Raw genomic sequence first — 18,776 nt, forward strand, 5'->3', positions numbered from 1 at the left:
ACTATTATATACAAAATAAAGTTAATATTGTCTTAAAAAACATTTATTTGAATTCAACCTTAGTTGACCTGTTAATTACACAACCCTGGTTTCATCTGAAAACTTAATACATAACCCTCAAGAATTTATCTACCCCCTCTAAAAAATTTGCAGGCACAATGCTCCTATCCCTCTCCCCTCCCATATATAAACACTGTATACATTATTTTAGAAAAATTAATTTATTTATTTTAAAGTATCTAAAATACAAAAAAAGGATAGGGGAGACCGGGGTAAAGCGATTGACGGGGTAACAATGTTAACGCGAATAACTTTTTAACCATTGAGTATAAAGACCTTAAATTTGGTGTGAAGATGTATTTTTATATATAATTTCTTACCTATGTTCATCTTTTAAAAAACTTACCTGGTTTTATATATTTTGTCAAAAAACTGTTTTTTACACAAAAAATATAAAAATCATTCTCTAGTATATTTTGCTTTTAGTAAAATTTACATATCCTCAGGATTCAAAATTTGGCACACATGTTCCTTAATGTATTAGCTATAAAATAAAATTTATCTGACATCTTTAGCTATATTAGAAGTCACGCAATAACGATATTTATAATATATGTCACCTAGGGGTAAAGCTGTTATGGGTAAAACGGTTAAAATATAAAATTATTCACATTAATTTTTCATTAATTCATTTATTATAATTTTTATTGTATCAATCAAATAATGAGAAATTATAAAAGAAAAACCATATACAGAGATGTAAATATAATAAATAAAGCCATAAAATATAAAATAACAAATAATACTTCATTAAATTTGTCTGCAATGAAGCCATAAAATATAAAATAACAAATAATACTTCATTAAATTTGTCTGCTAAAAAATTTAACATACCTTATACAACGTTGAGAAGGAGATGTAAAATTGGTATTAAAAGTTCAGATCATCATAAACAAATATTTACAAATGAAGAAGAATCTAGATTGTGTGACTACATATTAGAAGCAAGTAGGTCATTTATGGGATTAACGCTTAAACAAGTAATTAAATTATATTGTTTGTATTATATTGTATTTCATAATTTTAATAACTCAATTTAAATATCAATATTAATTTGGTAACTTTAATAAAAATGCTCAATTGAAAATATATTGTATTTCATAATTTTAATAATGCTCAATCTAAATATCAATATTAATTTGGTAACTTTAATAAAAATGCTCAATTGAAATTATATTTTATTTCATAATTTTAATAATGTTCAATCTAAATATTATTAATTTGGTAACTTTAATAAAAATGCTCAATTGAAATTATATTGTATTTCATAATTTTAATAATGCTCAATCTAAAAATCATGTGGGGCAACAATTTCAGATTTATGATATTCCAGGAGTGTTAAAAAATGAAATACCAAGGGCAGTGACATCAAATAATATATTAAATGGATTCTTAGCATGTGACATATTTCCTTTAAACCCAAATATATTTACAGAACAAGATTATATCTGCTGTAATAATTCAAATGGTAACTCAAATATTGAATTTTAAAATAATGATGAAAATATTACAGTGACTCAAAATCTTACAGTGACTCAAAATAATGATAGTGATTTATCTATATTATTGAACGAAAATGTTCCAGATGATATTGATGAACCTTATCATGATATGTTACCATCATGCTCAAAAAATTATAATAAAGTATTCAATCCTTCATCTATAATACCTATTCCAAAATTATTCAATAATCGGATAAAATATCTAAAAAAATGAATTCAGAAATATTAACATCTACACCTTATAAAAAAAAATTATTAATTCAGAGAAAAAAAAGATATCAAAAAATAATTGTTTATGTGTTATTTGTAATAAAAACTATAAAAATAGTCGCGAGGGCGATGAATGGCTAAAATGTACAATGTGCCTTGAATGGGCACATTCTAAATGTGCTAATTATGATAATTATTTTACATGTCCTTATTGTATCGATTAGTTTTTAAATAAAAATCATAAATAAATCTTAAATTTGTAATATTTGTTAAATAAACTATGTGTCAAATATTATTTTAACCACTTTACCCTAGTGCTTATCCATTTTCACCCCTGTACAGCTCCTAAAATATTATAGGTAGAGGGCTACACTTTTTTTTATCTTGTAGAAGAGAGATGGGGCTACACATTGATCTATAATTTGTTGTGTTTGACTCTTGTTTAAAATTTTTATGGTAAATATGCAAAATGCCTATCGTTTTACCCCGGTCTCCCCTACATTTCATTTAAAAATAAAATAAAAAGTTAACCAATCATAAAAAGAACCAATCATATATTTAATACAAAATATCACGTAAAAAAAAATTATATAAATAAATAATAATAAGACCCCCGAAAGAAGCAGCAACCTTATTTTGTATATAAGAAACGTTTTTAATTTGTATTAAATCAAATCATTTTAATCATTATAATTATTTATATTTTGCCTGTCTTCGTAGACTTTATGGTAACTTCATGGAGTTTCTCCATCCTTAACATAATGTTAAATCAATTATCATTAAACTTCATATACAATAATAATTCAAGAGATGGTTTAAATCCTTTCAATATTTAGAAAATGATTAAAATAAAAATATAATTCTATAAAATTTAATCCGCAAGTTGGCGTATAACTATTTTATGAAAAAAAAAATGAAAATAATTTGTAACAATTTTATTTTGTTAATATTTTTATTTATTTTATTTAAGATAATGAAGGTTTAAGGCTATCGTGTGATATATAAAATTAAACTATTACTTTATATTAATTTTTATAGAAAACGTAATTTTTATATGATATATATTTACATAATTGATTTACTTTGGATATAAAAATAGATCTTATATTTATAAATTTCATCAGTTAATTTATAATAAAATTTTTTTATTTAATAAAAGGCTTTATTCACATTCTTAAATATTATTATCATACAACCGACAACAAGACAGACTACTAGCGAGTCCATTCTTAGGGCAAGAGTTTTCCCACTACTAGCAATTCCATTCTCAAGACAAGATTTTCCATCTTGTCATTAATTATGTATGTTAGCGTCAATGTGTTTTTTTCCGAAAAAGTGCTATATTTTCAAGTTTAAATCATATTTTGAAGCGCGTTTTTTTAACTACCATGAAATACATTCCATCATGTTTGGAATACCTATCTTATGAATTATAGACAATTTTGCTGTTAACCTTAGAATCATTTTTGATTTATATAAAAAAATGTATGGGAAATGTAATATAAATTTTATTAAATTCTAAGGTTTATGGCAAAATTATCGGAAATTTATAGAGTAGGTATTCCAAACATGGTGGAATACATTTTCAGTTTTTAAAATTTAAAAAAAAAGCGCTTAGAAAATGATTTAAATTAGAAAAAAATAACACATTGCCGGAAAAAACATATTGACGTTATAGTGTATAAATATTTGATTGGGACAAATTACGATTAAATTGCTAAGAACAAATATGGTGTTTTTTTATAAAAAATAAATTACAAATTATTATGTTTTTAATAGTAAAACTAAGATAAATTATTTTAAAATAATTTTTGTCCTCTTCCTATAGACATTCTTTCAATATAGCACTTTGTTTTTATTGCAATTACATTATCTAATTAAAATATTATCAATAAATAATATGATTCTCGATATTTTGATAAATAAAATACTACAAAAAATTTTTGTCCAAAATATAATGTTTGCAAAAGGATTATGTTTATCCTAGCATAGAAAATTTGATTTTAATTAGTGGTCGATATCCTTTCATCACTTTCACTTATTGTGCTTTTATTTATCCTTAATTTTTTTTTCTTTCTCTTTATACCTTTACCCTTTTTCTCTTTCTTTATCTTTTCCTTCTCATTCCCTTTTAACTTTTCTCTTTTCCTCATCCCCTTTCTTTCCCATTTCCTTTCTCCTTTTATTTTCTCTCTCTTCCTATCTCGGCATTAGATTTCATTCTAAGAGAAAGTTAAATTCCAACTGTGGCTTGCCATTTTCTTTCAAGCACCGGAATTTCCCGTTAGACCTGCTTCTTTTATAACAATTAATAAAGATCTGAGACAAGCGTTGAACATAGTTGGCATCCACTTACCTACCTGCCTTTTCATATAGATAACTATATGTAGCTATATCCCTAGTTTGTCCTCAATATCCTGACTTAGGCTAGTAACTGATGACACTATCTGATGAAAGGACATTAGATAAAATCTATTATTAATTTATATATGATTTAATATAAAATTTTAAAGATCCTATCCTTTTGAAGCATAATTGTTCTCCCCGAACAATATTCCACTCATTTCATATTTTGTAAAATGCACTAAAAAACGATACATGGCTCGTTATTAGGACGATACATCATATCTACGAATGCATTTAAACTACATGAAAATGTATTAATAATGTAATTTAATATATTATAACCATCAATTAGAGCAATATAGTGTTGGTAAAAGGTTCGATTTGAGTCGATTAACGGCTAACTCAATATTTTATCCAGAAAAATATTACGCCAGCCTGAAGATTTTGGACCACAAAGGTTTGCACATCTATTAGCGAAATCTCGGAGCATTAGCAATATTTTTCTGGCTAAAATATTAAGTTAGCCGTAATATCTTTGCTCCTAAATAAGTACGCTTTTAGGTATTTAGGGCATCAAAAATATTCCCGGAAAAGGAAGCACTCCTACACTGCCTATTTCAAATAATCTTTTCCTCCCGCTTTTTCGGTTTAGATAAACAGTTTTAAAAAAAAATTTTTTTGAATTTATTCATTGATAATTTATGTACAATATAGAAGATAATAAAATTTAACAATTTTTAAACAATTTTTTAAAAATCACATTTATTTAGTAAATTATTCGCGAAATTTTTAGTTTTATAAACGTATTTTGATTTTTTTTTTCTCTTCATTCTTCTTCAGTTTTCCTTAAAATTTGTATTTCGAAACGAATATATTTAACATGAACATGTGGGAAACGCGTCTGGGTACGTAGTACTGACTCGCGACATCCATCTTGATGTGAATTATTTCGTCGTAAGGACCGAATATAGGTTGTACAAGTCTGAATTGACCTGGAAATTATTGTTTATTATTTATAAATATTGTTCAATAATTATTATCATTTTCACAAAGCTCTAACTATTATAAAAAACGATTGAATTTGAATAAAATAAAATAAAAAACTTTAAAAAAACAAGTTTTTAATTTAGTGTTGTTAAACGACTAGATTTGAATCGATTTTTAAAAAACGGCTGACTTGATATTTTAGCCAGAAAAATATTGCACAATAGATTTCCAAACCTTTGTGTGCCATCTATGACCAAAATCTTCAGGCTTGCCTAATGTATTTCTGGCTAAATTATTGAGTTGATTTAATTTATATTTTATTTCAAAAAATTATCATCATTTTCGTTATATTTTTTTCATCGAAAAAGAAAAAAATGGGTGAATTTGAAAAGAAAAAAATAAAATAACTTTCAAAACATGAAAAAGAAAACACGTTTTAACCCTATATTTTAGAGACCCACCACTCAGTATCAAAGGGGGTAAAATCGTAATGATTTAAAAAAAATCCGGGTAGGGTCGGAGCTTATAAAAAGGTGAATTTTTAAAAGTTAAATATAAACTCTAACCAAATTGAAAAGTCGAATGATGGATCATTCCAACATGCAATCGATTCTCATATTTTCCAGTTCCCTTCGAAAATTTTACAAAGTATATAGAGCCAAAATTACTTTTAAAATGATCAAAAATAATTTGTTTTAGGTTATAAAAGGTATGTTTAAAAAATCACATACTTTAGCCCTAAAAAGAAGGAAAGAAAGAAAGAAAGAAAGAAAGAAAGAAAGAAAGAAAGAAAGAAAGAAAGAAAGAAAGAAAGAAAGAAAGAAAGAAAGAAAGAAAGAAAGAAAGAAAGAAAGAAAGAAAGAAAGAAAGAAAGAAAGAAAGAAAGAAAGAAAGAAAGAAAGAAAGAAAGAAAGAAAGAAAGAAAGAAAGAAAGAAAGAAAGAAAGAAAGAAAGAAAGAAAGAAAGAAAGAACCTGATAAAGAACTGGATTCGTTTTTGAAAACATGGGCCGGTGATAAAAATTAATATAAGGTGTCCTATAAGTAGATACATTTCTTTTAATAGTTAATTTGGGGTAGGGTAGTGGGATTAGCATCTTTATATAGAAAGCTCCGAATTAGCGAACTCAATTGGTATACGATTTTTTTTTACTTACAATGTTTTGCGTTTTTGCAGTTTTAAACGTTTTTAAACGAGTCTTTATTCAATATATTTCTTGAAAATAAATATAGATAATTTAATCCCTTACACGAATTATTGGGAGTGGTTAAGATATCGAAAAAGCCTCCGTAGTTACCAGAATTTATAGAACAATGTATCTTCATTTTATCGCTGTTACTTATAGGAAATATGCTGGCTATAGAGATGGGTTCATACAATTTAGTGGTTGAGGGCATAGTTATGAATTGATATCTGTAAGTTAGCACATTGTTTAGCAGGCAAGTGATATCATAGGGATCGCAATTTTTATCGCACATGTAACCATTTTCCTGGATATTTCTTAAAAAATTAATCGTTGATTTTTTTTTAAAAAAAATATATAAATCAGATACCTGCAGGCTCGGCACAGCCCGGCCAAGGGACACGGGTCGGGCAGTATTTTAATTCTTTTTAATATATCCAGGACGGGCCTATAAATTTCTCTTTACCGGGCCATATATTTCAAAACTAAATATTTTAAATTTTGTAAAAAATCCAGGCCTTGCCTGAAAATATAAAATATAGGCTGGGCCTGAAGATACAATACCCGGGCCGGGCCTAAAACTATTTTTAAAATTTGGGCCGGGTTGGGTACCTCTGCAGGTCTCTGATATAAATAATAGTACATTCCGATATTTAGTTTCAAGGACAAATATTTAAGCTATCATAAATTTAGGGAGTATGAATATCATGTTTAAATATTATAAGTTGGTGATTGATGATTTAACTTGTTAACAAGTATAAAAATTTTAAGATAAACTTTTGAGAATTTGAAACGAGTGAAAAAGATGGGAACAATCCCCTTTTAAAAATGAGCATTTATAAAGCTCTGATCATGGGTTCGTTAGTAAATTTTGTAAAAATAAAAATTGTTATAAAATAGCTAATTTATTTAATCGTTTATTTTTAAGCTTGTATTTGTATAAAATATATTATCGTAAGGATGAGGGGGGGGGGGGGCAAAAATCATTTGGGAAGAGCCCGAAAGCCTTCTGGTGCATGTTTTAAACATAAATTAATTATACATATAATATAATCTGTTTATTTGTTTTGTTTTGTGATTATTAACTTATTGTATGACGGTTTTAGAATATAATTCGGGGGACATATTACACCTTTACAAACATAGCTTCCCCTGGTGTTTATACATATTTGTTCATCCTTGCACAAATTGGGTGACATGCATTCATCTATATCTAAATCATATATTTATCTAATAAGGAAGTGCTAATATTATAGTAAAATTATACCTTTACAAGATCTCCCATCATACAAAAGATGGTATCCATCAGGACATCCACATTTAAAGGACCCAATTTCATTTATACACATTCCTTGGCAAAGGGAATTTGCCCCGAAAAATTCGTGACATTCATTTACATCTTTGAATATAATATTAATATAATGATAATCGAGAGTGGCAAATAAATTTTACCGTCGCAGTTATGCTTATTTTCATTCAACCTATACCCATCTTTGCATTGGCAAATGTAAGAGCCCCGTGTGTTACTACAGCTATGCTCACATAGAGTGGTATTTAGGCATTCATCTATATCTGAATTGGTAATAATTAAAATTGTTTGAATTTTGTGCCATCCTTTTGGAGACTAATAAAAAAAATTCCATGAGAGTGAATATTAATTTATGTTGTTAAACAGGCTAGCTTTATTCGTAAATTAAGATTTTAGCCAAAATTATATAGCACAAACCGCGAGATTTCGTTAATAAGATATCTAAACCTTTCTCTACCATCTGTGAGCAAAATCTCCAGTTTTTTAGCGAAAATATTTGGTCAGCCGTTTTTAAAATTCTAGCAGTTTAGACGAATAAGCTTCCCAACCAAAATTTGTTGTAGAGGTTTCGCTAGATTATTGAAGTGAGTCTGACCTGAGTTTGATCGATGAGTTTTAATTTTTTGAAATTTAAAAGTCGATTTTCTCCGTTTATCAAACAAAAAAAAACAGATTAGGCGCACTCCCATAATCAAGCGACGATCGGGTTAAAATGAAATGAAAAATTACCTATGCATTCGGAATAGCGAGATAACTGAAATCCAGAAGCGCAACCACAGTTATTTTTGTAAGGATCACAGCCAATAACTCTATTTACTAAAAAAAAATAGGAGTTACAATAATTATAAGAACTAAAAATAAGTTTTTAAAATTTTGTCTTAAAATATGCATAAAGTGGTATATAACCAAAGAACAAAAATATAAACTAGAGGTCTGCATTGGACGGGTTTTCTGAAATATTTTCAACATTGGGTGGTTGCGGGCGGGTTAAAAAAATAAATACTAGGCGAAATGAACAGAACAGACTTCAATTTAATAAAAAATATAGTTTCATTTCATAATATAGCATATTATATATGCTCAATTAAAATATACACAAAAAATATATAAATAAAGAACCTAACCAGCCATTAAAATAATTTTTACAACTAGTGGTCAGGCTTTTTGGCTAAAAACCCGCATTGCAGACCTCTAGTAAACGTGTAGTTTATGTGTTATTTATATGTGTTTCGTTTTATATATTAAATTGTTTTTTAAAAAAAATGTTGACATTTATTTATTTACACTAGTCAAAAAAAATAAGCTTTATGAATATGATGGCTGTTCCTAAAATAGTGAATTTTAGATATAAAAAATTGTAATAAGTAAACCTTTATGCTCATTTTAAATATATCAACACATTATGTCATAATCTATCATTTATATTTTTTTCAAAAAAAATGCTTTTCTGAATAGAATTCAGAATTGAAGAACAAAATTAAGTCAATCTAAGACGCTGCCTCTTAAATTAATTTTTTTTTATCTATGCCCGGTGGTAGTGAAAATCAATCAAGCCAGTTCAGACCACTAGACAATTAAAAAGATTTTTTAAATGTGGTCGGCTGAATTCAGATCCATTATAGAAAACCAAATACTCCGGAGCGGTATGAACCTTTCGGATTTACCTTAACTACCCGGTGGAAATACCGGAATTTATGAATTTCGATCATCCTTTAAAGATCCGTTAAATGAATTCCCCTCTCCGTAATAAAATTATCCGCCTTCCCTTCTCCATGTGATTATTTGATTTCCCCCGTGATCTGAATAGGCTATGTTAGATTATTAATAATATAATGAGTATTTTTAAAAAAACATAGACAAATTACTTTTGCACTGATTGTAATCGCGATCAAAATAATGATTAGGAGGGCAATCGCAATTAAAGCCACCCTTGAGATTTGAACAAATTTGTCCTCCATGACAATTATGGATTCCTATCTGGCATTCATCAATATCTTTTGTTTTTTTTAGATGCCAAATTATATTTAAATTAATATATTTTTATTTTGTGATTAAATTATCCCATTTCGTAAAGTTCGAATCTAATACGAATAATAGCATTTTCGTTATTCGGTAGCATTATTCGTAAATAAAACAGAATTATTAGTAAATATTAGAAAATTACTTCTAAATATATGAAATTATTTGTAAGTAAATTTTTCAACATTGTTCCTTGTGGAACTTTTCCATTTTTTTTTTGTTAAAAACTTTATTTTCCAAATCTTAATCTTCTATTGTTTTTATTCAATTTTATCGGTTCTATTATTCGTACCAACACGACAGAGGAATGGCCAAGATTTGGCTAGGAGGAGGGGGGGAGGGTATTAGCCATAAATTTTACTGGATGTCTTTGGTCGACTTATTGTAGACCTTTGGGCTATGTCATATAACAATCTTGGTAAAAAATATCAATTATAAGTCGTTATTTTTTTAAAAAAAAATTTATTAACTTTTACTTATTTTTTTTTCTCCAAATACCGATATATTGTGTAAATATTTGGGGGAGATTGGAGAAGGGGGATGTATTGCAGAGGGAGGATTTACCCTTGCCCCCCCCAGCTACGCTTATACAATAAAAATGAGAAATGATTCATATTTCAGCTAATATGAAGATAAACTAACCAATGCAATTCCTATCCTCATCCATTTGATAACCCAAGTGGCATTTAGTATTTTTACATTTATACGAGCCCTGTTCATTCATGCAAACCTGCCCCTCGTGGCATATATCAAGTTGTTTGCATTCATCAATATCTAATTTTTTTTTAAAAAAAAAAAATTTTAATAAGAAAAAATATTTCAATTTTTGTTTCCGTATTTTTGATTTTCGATCCAGGCTTGGAACTAGAATTCGTGTTTAAAATGTTTAAATTTAGCGCGAATTTCCCGATCTACCCCTGTTCGAACACACCCCAAATTTCATGAGTTGTCCATAAATCGGTCTCTGTTTGGTCCATTTTTTTTGCAAAATGTCAAAATCATACTACTCTAAAAATTTCTGTTCCCTAATTCGTGTTCGAAGCTCTCATTTGATCTTAAGTCAATCAAAATTTATTCTATTATAGTTTACCGTTTTTGCGATAAGATTTGTCGTTTGATAAAAGAAGAAGAAAAAAACTAAATTATAGATATTATTATTTACCGACGCAATCGCCAAAAATATCTAAGTAGAAGCCCGGTGGACATACTTTAAGATCGCATCGTCCATTTACGGCGTCTAAAGTTTGATTTTTGGGACAGATTTTACGTACGCACCTGAAAGAACCTTTCGTATTTACGCACTCGAACGATTCTTGGCAATCGTGAGTTCCTGTTTCGCATTCATTCACGTCTAATGGCAAATTATGTTCAATATAGACATGAATAACTCAATAGTTTTAATTAAAGGGCTCGAATTTGAGCCGATTTTTAAATACGGCTAACTCAATATTTTCGATACTAAAACTCAAAATTACGCTAATAGATGTCCAAACCTTTCTGTCACCTGTGTGTCAAAATCTTCGGACCCTATGTATTTTTTTTTGATTAAAATCTAGCCGTTATACAACAACAATATTATAACTATATTATAAATATAATAATGGGAAAAGATGGCTTTCTTTAATTTTCTTTATATAATTTTTGCTTCCAAGTCTAGAAGTGATATTAAATAATTAAGGTTGTTATTTATTTATCCAGTATTTTTATCATTATAAATTAATAATGGATTAGCTACCATTAATGCCTTCGTCTAATGTATGAGATCAAGGTCCGGTTCTATAGGTCTTAGATCGAGACTGGACCGAACAGTTTGAGAGGTCGGTCTTTTTCTCGAGAACAGCTGTCCAAATACTGACCAATGTTTACGTTTGAATACTCATATTTATTCTACTATTTTAAAATAATAATATGTAAAAGAAAAGAAATGTAAAGTAAAAAACTAGTAAGAAATTACCATAACATTTTTGAGTGACATTATCGATTATGTATCCTGTACCGCACCCGAGTATTCTTCTACACTTGTAAGACCCCGGCAAATTTTCGCATCGCATACCCATTTCGCAAGTGTTCAGATCAGGAAATTCACATTCGTTTACATCTAAACATCATATTCGAAAATTAACATAATTACCACGACGGTCCTTTTTAATTTTTAACTTTATTTACAAAAAAATGCCAAATATTTTTTTTTTTCGTAGTGAGATCTTTTATTAAGTAAATTATTTTGTAATTTTCATGCACCACAAAAAAAAAATCTTTCGAAGATAAAATCACAAATTTTGTTTTTCGTAGATTTTTTGCCCCGAAGGTAAAATATAAATTACTAATTTTCGCAAACTGATAAAAAGTATAATCAATTATATTAGCATTTTTAAATAAAATATCCTTCTCATAATTCCAAAAAAACTGCGAGTTATGTCTATTCTAAAAAATTAGGTAAAACTTTGAATTCTATGATAATATAAATAAAATATCATGCAGGTCTTTTAGGGCCAAGTTCTGGTGCACTTCTTTAACGCCGCGTTTAAAACGATTGATGTTAAATATCGCGATCGCGTGGTGCGATATTGGACCAACCAAAATTTGTTATGATTGAGATAACACATGTTTATTTACGATTATTTATATATTTTTTTTAAAAAAATAGTCATCTTCGAGGAGCATTTTTGGCATAGTCATATTAGTGCGTGTACTCGATCCGGTAGTTCTTCGAATTCAGCAAGAACCCTGTTTATTCTGAAACCAATGATGTGGCATCATCCTGAGGGGAGGGGATGACGTATAGTAGATTGGACTCGACCACGTGATTCCGACAATATATATTTTAAAATAAATGAGTCTTAAAAAAAAATTGGCCTTTTTTTTTAGCAATTGCTATGTGTTCTACTATGCGATATCTAACACACTAGCCCGTTTAAACCGCTTTCAATGATAAAAAGAAAGTTTATAAAATTTTATATTTATCTTATAACATTTGCAAGCGTAAACGCAGCGTTAAATAAATGGACCAGGTCTCGGTCGTACATTTTTTTTCGCTACGCACCTAACTCGCATGCGTGTAACCCAATTTTATAAATTGATTTTATACATTTATTTTCGTCATTTTTATATTCGATCTCTGGATTTTAAATAATCATCTTGACGGAGGGGGTCTAGCCTGGTAATAAGATTTTAGGGCCGGGTGACCTGTAAAAAAAGATATTGAGGTCCCTGATAAACCTTTTCCAAATATTACCATAGTGGCTCAACATTTGATAACTTAAGTTATCCATTCTCGTATTTCATAAATTGTATGTTAATAATTAAAGTCGTCAAACCTTGGCATTCAAAAAGTTTTGACTTCCATATAAATCCTTTTCCACAATATGGCGTGATATCTGGAACGCATTTATAAGTCCCGTATATATTGATACACATTTCATTGTAGGTGCAATTATTGATCCCCTCTAAACATTCATTTATGTCTATTTGAAATGCATAATATATATAATATAAATAGTATTTTAGAAATTTAATATAAACATACTTCAAAGAAAATTTTTGGGTTAATCCCAAGAAATAAGTCTGATCATAGGCTTATAATATGGCATAGAATAAATTCCATTTTGGGCCATCTTACTTTGTCCCTCTACATGCTTATTATTATTATTCTAATAGGAATTATAGTGTTTAACCCATTATTTTTATCATATGATACAAAAAACATTTATTAATGTTACAGATGACTATTATAAATATCATTTAAAATGCTAACACTATCTAGTATTGGTGATAAAATTTTTATTTTTTCGTACATTTAAAAATTTGCGTTCATTTAAAAACTAGATGCCGGCCTAATTTTTAATAAGCATTTATGCCATCTATATTTTGAATTATCCCGGCATCCTAACTTAATTATAAAAAATGTTATTTTTAAACCGTCTGGCTTTAAAACATGCTGAATTTATATTATTACATGTAATGTTGTTAAATGGCTTGATTTGAGCCGTTATTATACATGTTATTAAATATAATGATAATGTGAAAAAAAATAAGTTAGAAAAATATTCTTTCTTATCTCCTCTAAACAAATCAATAAGGAGTGCTCTAGTTATATAGAATTGACCATTCAGAGAACTGCAGGCCCGGCTCTAAGCCCTGCCCGGATTTAGGGCCGGGCCGATTTTAATTTTTTATAAATCCGGGTCTGAAAATCTTTTTTAAAAAAATCTAGGCAGGGACATGCAAATGGTACCTCTGCAGGTCTCTAATAAAAATTAATTTACCTTATAAATATTTACAGTTTAAATTTTTTAGCACGTTAGTTTCTTTAGAAATTAAAAAAAAAAACGAATAAAATATTAAAGTTTTCTTTTACCAACACAATTATTATCCATTGACCTTTTATAAAATCCATTGGGACATTTGCAGATATTTTTCCCGTTTATAGTAGGCGAGCAGATAGGGGAGCAATGCCCGAGCTCAAAGCATCTTTTATCGAAAGTCTTTTCTACAACTTATTTTCAACAAAAATAATAAGTTATAATAAGATTTATTTTTACTCAAAATTTTTGGGCAAAGAAGATCTTCGAAAAATCTTCAAAAATCTTGGAAGATATTTTTTAAACTCTAGGTTTGGGATGATTGCATTTTTAAAAAAATTATTAACCTAAAAAATATATTTATGAGATATGAAAAAAAAGTAGACTTTTACCGAAAAAATAATTATCCGATATTAACTAAATTTTAATTCAATATTATCCATAATCAAAAACATATTATTTTATGTGATTCATTGTAAAATATGAAAACTATCCAATATGAATATCTTTGTTATTATTGGCTCAAAATATAAATCCCTTATACGTAATAATATTAAAAATGAAATTATTATAATACACTATTATTTTCAAGGAAAAACATCCAATTTCATCCAAATTTTACAAACTTCAAAATTATAATAATAATAATAAGTTTAACTTTATTATCAAAAATTAAATTTTTCAAAATATTTTGGTAAAAAAATTTAAACTCAGGCCAAATAATTTTTTTTTAAGATCAAAGTTTTCAAAAGCAAACTAAATAATTAGTTTTGTGGGAAATGAATTTTTTAAATAAATATATATCCCTTTTCCAAGTTATAAATCTTCCCAAAAGTATTAAATATTTCAAAAAAAGATATATTTTTTATATATAATTCATTCAAACTCTTCTAAAAAAAAATACGCGAAGAAGCATATATAATGAAGGCAACAAAACAACAAATAAAAATTTTAAACGGCACAAATTAAAGTTTTAGTATGAAAAAGTGTGGTCACCCATATACAATGATAAAGAAAAAAATATGAAGCAAATATAGAGGGCAAAATGGAAAAGAATCGAAGTAGTGTTGTTAAACGGCTTGTTTTGAGGCGATTTTTAAAAACAGCTAACTCAATATTTCATCCAGAAGAATATTACGCAAGCCTGAAGATTTTTCTCATAGAAGGAAGAAAGGTCTAGGCATATATTCTCGAAATCTCAAGGCTTAGGCGATATTTTTCTGGCTAAAATATTGAGTTAGCCGTTTTTAAAAAAGAGTTCAAAACGAGCCGTTTAACAACATTAAACCGAAAAGATATATTAAACAAATATTATTACCTATTAAAAAAGCGAAATAAAGTTATATTAAACAAAAGTATAAAGAAATGATGAACTATATCTTTCAACCACCTCATGCCCACTCCCACTATTAAATCGATTATCTCCCCATTTCCCAATAATTATCTACAAGTTAGGGAAGGATTAAGGTAATTATTATAATATTATTAACATAACAACATTTCGCCGCTCTTACTTGATGATGAAGGACATTTTTGGGGACCTTATATATTATTAAACTTTTTATTAAACTCTATTATTTCATTTACTTTCGTTCGAAATTTCCAATTTGGTGATATTGTATTCACAGCAATCTAAAGCAATATTGTCGCACAATTTCAAGGATTCTAGTTCGGAACACGATTTTCCGTCGTGCAATGTGATTAGTCCGATTTTACAACATTCGCAACATTTCTTGTATATTAATGTCATAAATATTTTAGCCGTTAGTTTTTAATTATACCGTTGAAGATATCCCTCCTATCTGCTACCAGTAAAAAAAAAAATTGGCACTCCCCCACACACTTTACACTCATTTAGTCTATCCCCCCCTCTCCACATCTTCTCCCCCTTTCTTTAAATGCATATTAATACAAATCAGCTGGCTTCCCGTATAAACAACAATTTATATTAACATTTTAGGGAAAAAGCTTTAAAAATGTCACTCTTCAATTTCATGACAATCTTGCGTTTTAACCCCCCCCCCCCATCATCCCATGATACAAGAGCTTATACTTGATTTTAAAGTAAATATCTCATAAGTATAATTTTACATTGACGCACGTGGTGGAATGGTTAAATGAAAGAGGAACGGAAGAACAATTCGCGAATATTCCCTCATTAATAACGAACTCTTTCGTTAAATCGCATCTCGAAGTTTCTAATGTTTGAGCGCAACATATTTCGAAAGATATTTGACACCTTGAAATGTCATCTTCTTTGATCCAAACTTCGATTCCCTGGGGAAAGAAATTATAATTAAAAAAAAATAAGGTAATATGAAAGTTGATAATAGAGATTAACCCGTTCCAGATATGAAATTCCAAGCCTGGCTATCCGTGCCAAAAAAATTAAAACCGGGCCGGGCGTGAAAATAGAAAAAATTTTAAATCCCGGTTGGGACCGGATTGGAAAATAAGTTGATTTTTGTAAAAATTAGGATCGGGTCTGTTTCGACCTCCACAGGTTTCTGCTAATTTTGTATTTAAATTTCCAGAGTCCAATATATCCTCCATTTTAAAAGGTGCGGGAAGTTATCTAAAACAAAAAGATGAATATAAAATGATAACCAATTATTTTTAAGGAAAATGTGAATTTTATTTTTTAAAATACAAAACTGATTTGTTAAATATTAAAAAAAGACCCGTCATTGGTCAGTTGAAGACGTTATATCTTGGAACCATGGGAACCAGTGGCAAGATGTAGAAGGGTGCAGTGCACAGTTGCACATAAAAATGATCTTCGTGAATTCCTTTCTCTCAGAATTGTTGTTCATAAAATTTTAAAACTAGAAATACTAATCTGATAACGTTTTTTTTAAATTACATTTCTTGCATAAACGGGAAATAGTAAAAAAAAAGGGGGGGGGGGGAATTGTTAATAAATAATATGTAGAAAAATTTTCGCAAAAGTCTGGAATTAAAATTAGCATATAACATCAAAAATATACAGTATTTTAGGTATAGTCTAATTTTCTTTTAGAATGACAATGAAATATTTATCGATTAACATATATTACTATACACTATATACATTATGCAAGATATAATTATAATAAAAAAAAATAAAGCTTAGGAAACTTGGCATATTTTTTACAAAATTTTCATATTTATTTCTCCGGGTGCTCCTGCCTAAACGGTACTCGCGTCAAAACGCTCTATCATCTGGAACTAGATAGTTTAGCTTCTCTATTTATGATCATATGTTTTTATAAATAAATTAAAACCTCGCCTCCCCCCCCCCTCCTCTCATCCCCAATAAAATTTGTATAGTGGACTTCTATCTTTTCCGATAAGTAACCGTAATAAGGTGGAAGGTCACAAGCAATTAGAGATTTGCACATGTTATTATACCGATTACATTTAATATTTAAAAAATATATATAATTATAATTACCAAAAGCAGGCACCTGCAGAGGCACCATATGCACGGCCCGGCCATGGTTTTAAATTAGGCCCAGCCCGGATTTATTTTTAAATATATTATATTTATTTTTAATCTTTATATAGATAACAATGACGATTTAAAATATTTGGTTTTAAAATATTTGGCCAGGCCCAGGTATATTTATAAAAATTAAAATACGGTCCTGTCCTGACCAAAAGAAAGGAATTAAAAAAATTTTAATTTAATTTTGAACTTGAACATCACAATCACATACCCTCAAATAGTTAATAAAATTAGAAGAAAAGGAAGTATTTTATACTAGAGATCTGCAAAAGTTGGCCTGGCCCTAAGGGCCTATTTTTTTAAAAAAAATGAGTTCGGCTGGGTCGGGCCTAATATTTTTTAATAAAATTCGGGCCGGGCCGTTAAATTTTTTCAAAAATATTTCGGGTTCGGGCCGGGTAAAACTTTTTAGACCCGATCTCGATCACTATTTTATACAGAATATTTGCATCTAAAATAAATGTTGCATATAAAATTACTTCTGTGTGATTAGGGAATAAGCAGTGATTTCGTTCTAGGGCTTGGAGATTTCCGCGATTGCAGCAATAATCAAGTGTCGATTCTAAAGACACGCCTCTATTCACCTTAACTATTATTTATATCAAAATTTTAAATTGATTTTTTTTTAAAAATTTATGTAAAAAAAAATAAAATAAATTTATAAGAATGAATATTTAACATTATACATTTATATTTATTATTATTGGATAAAAAAAAAATTTTTTATACATAATACATTAATATAATATAATTTCATAAATCATTAGATGTTTTTTTGTTACTTAATAAAATGATAGCTAATATTAAAAATAAATTCATGGATTGGATCAACTTTTTTTTTTACTTCAAAATTTAACTATTTAAAAAAAATATATATTTATTTATAATAATATTAATTATATTTTAAAGAATAAATTGACCTTTAAATTTCCAAAAAAAAATAAACTAATTTTTTTTCTTTTTGGCACCTGCTAACCATTTACATTTTTAAGATATAAAAGATATCTTCTTACGAATTGTTACGTTAAAGATTAAATTATTCCTTCTGCAAAAAAAAATAATAAAATATTAATATTATTAATAAATTTCACGTTTGAATTCCCAATCGGCTATTTTTTTTTTTATTTTTCGAAATCAAAAATGTATTCAAAATCAACCTTCCACACCTATAGATTAGAAATTTTTTTACTTTTTAAAATAAGTTTAATAAAATCTCATTTTTGATTTTTTATGGTCCTTTTTCGAATTGTGCTGTGACACTGAGCACTTGTTCTCAACAAACATGTATAAATATGGGATGAATTTTTAATCTTGAGTGCGCTTACATATTATACCTGATGGTATTTTAAGGTATTATTTATATAAATTTAAT

At 28.1% G+C, this 18,776-nt stretch overlaps 1 protein-coding gene across 2 annotated transcripts in view; it reads right to left on the reverse strand.

Annotated features, from left to right (window-relative positions):
• Positions 1 to 18,300, reverse strand: part of LOC135927872 (fibrillin-2-like) — a 58,851-nt gene extending 40,551 nt beyond the window's left edge. Inside the window, exons 1-16 of one of the 2 annotated variants that reach the window (XM_065464102.1) lie at positions 18,187 to 18,300; positions 17,884 to 17,993; positions 16,009 to 16,194; positions 15,505 to 15,649; positions 13,974 to 14,111; positions 12,934 to 13,080; positions 11,571 to 11,714; positions 10,779 to 10,967; positions 10,259 to 10,390; positions 9,463 to 9,591; positions 8,327 to 8,413; positions 7,741 to 7,860; positions 7,556 to 7,687; positions 7,375 to 7,501; positions 6,355 to 6,605; positions 4,956 to 5,110 (exon numbers count right to left, since the gene is read on the reverse strand). In XM_065464102.1, the coding sequence (XP_065320174.1) occupies positions 4,965 to 5,110; positions 6,355 to 6,605; positions 7,375 to 7,501; positions 7,556 to 7,687; positions 7,741 to 7,860; positions 8,327 to 8,413; positions 9,463 to 9,591; positions 10,259 to 10,390; positions 10,779 to 10,967; positions 11,571 to 11,714; positions 12,934 to 13,080; positions 13,974 to 14,111; positions 15,505 to 15,649; positions 16,009 to 16,194; positions 17,884 to 17,993; positions 18,187 to 18,223 (2,220 nt within the window). In that variant the 5' untranslated portion in view covers positions 18,224 to 18,300 and the 3' untranslated portion in view covers positions 4,956 to 4,964. Of the gene's footprint in view, positions 1 to 4,881; positions 5,111 to 6,354; positions 6,606 to 7,374; positions 7,502 to 7,555; positions 7,688 to 7,740; positions 7,861 to 8,326; positions 8,414 to 9,462; positions 9,592 to 10,258; positions 10,391 to 10,778; positions 10,968 to 11,570; positions 11,715 to 12,933; positions 13,081 to 13,973; positions 14,112 to 15,504; positions 15,650 to 16,008; positions 16,195 to 17,883; positions 17,994 to 18,186 lie in introns of those variants that run through there. The other variant, XM_065464101.1, reaches the window with a different exon arrangement.
• Between the last annotated feature and the right edge of the window lie 476 nt (positions 18,301 to 18,776).

The sequence above is a fragment of the Gordionus sp. m RMFG-2023 genome, chromosome 4, assembly GCF_954871325.1.
Source record: "Gordionus sp. m RMFG-2023 chromosome 4, tfGorSpeb1-WG-v2, whole genome shotgun sequence".
Classification (NCBI taxonomy): Eukaryota; Metazoa; Nematomorpha; class Gordioida; order Chordodea; family Parachordodidae; genus Gordionus; species Gordionus sp. m RMFG-2023.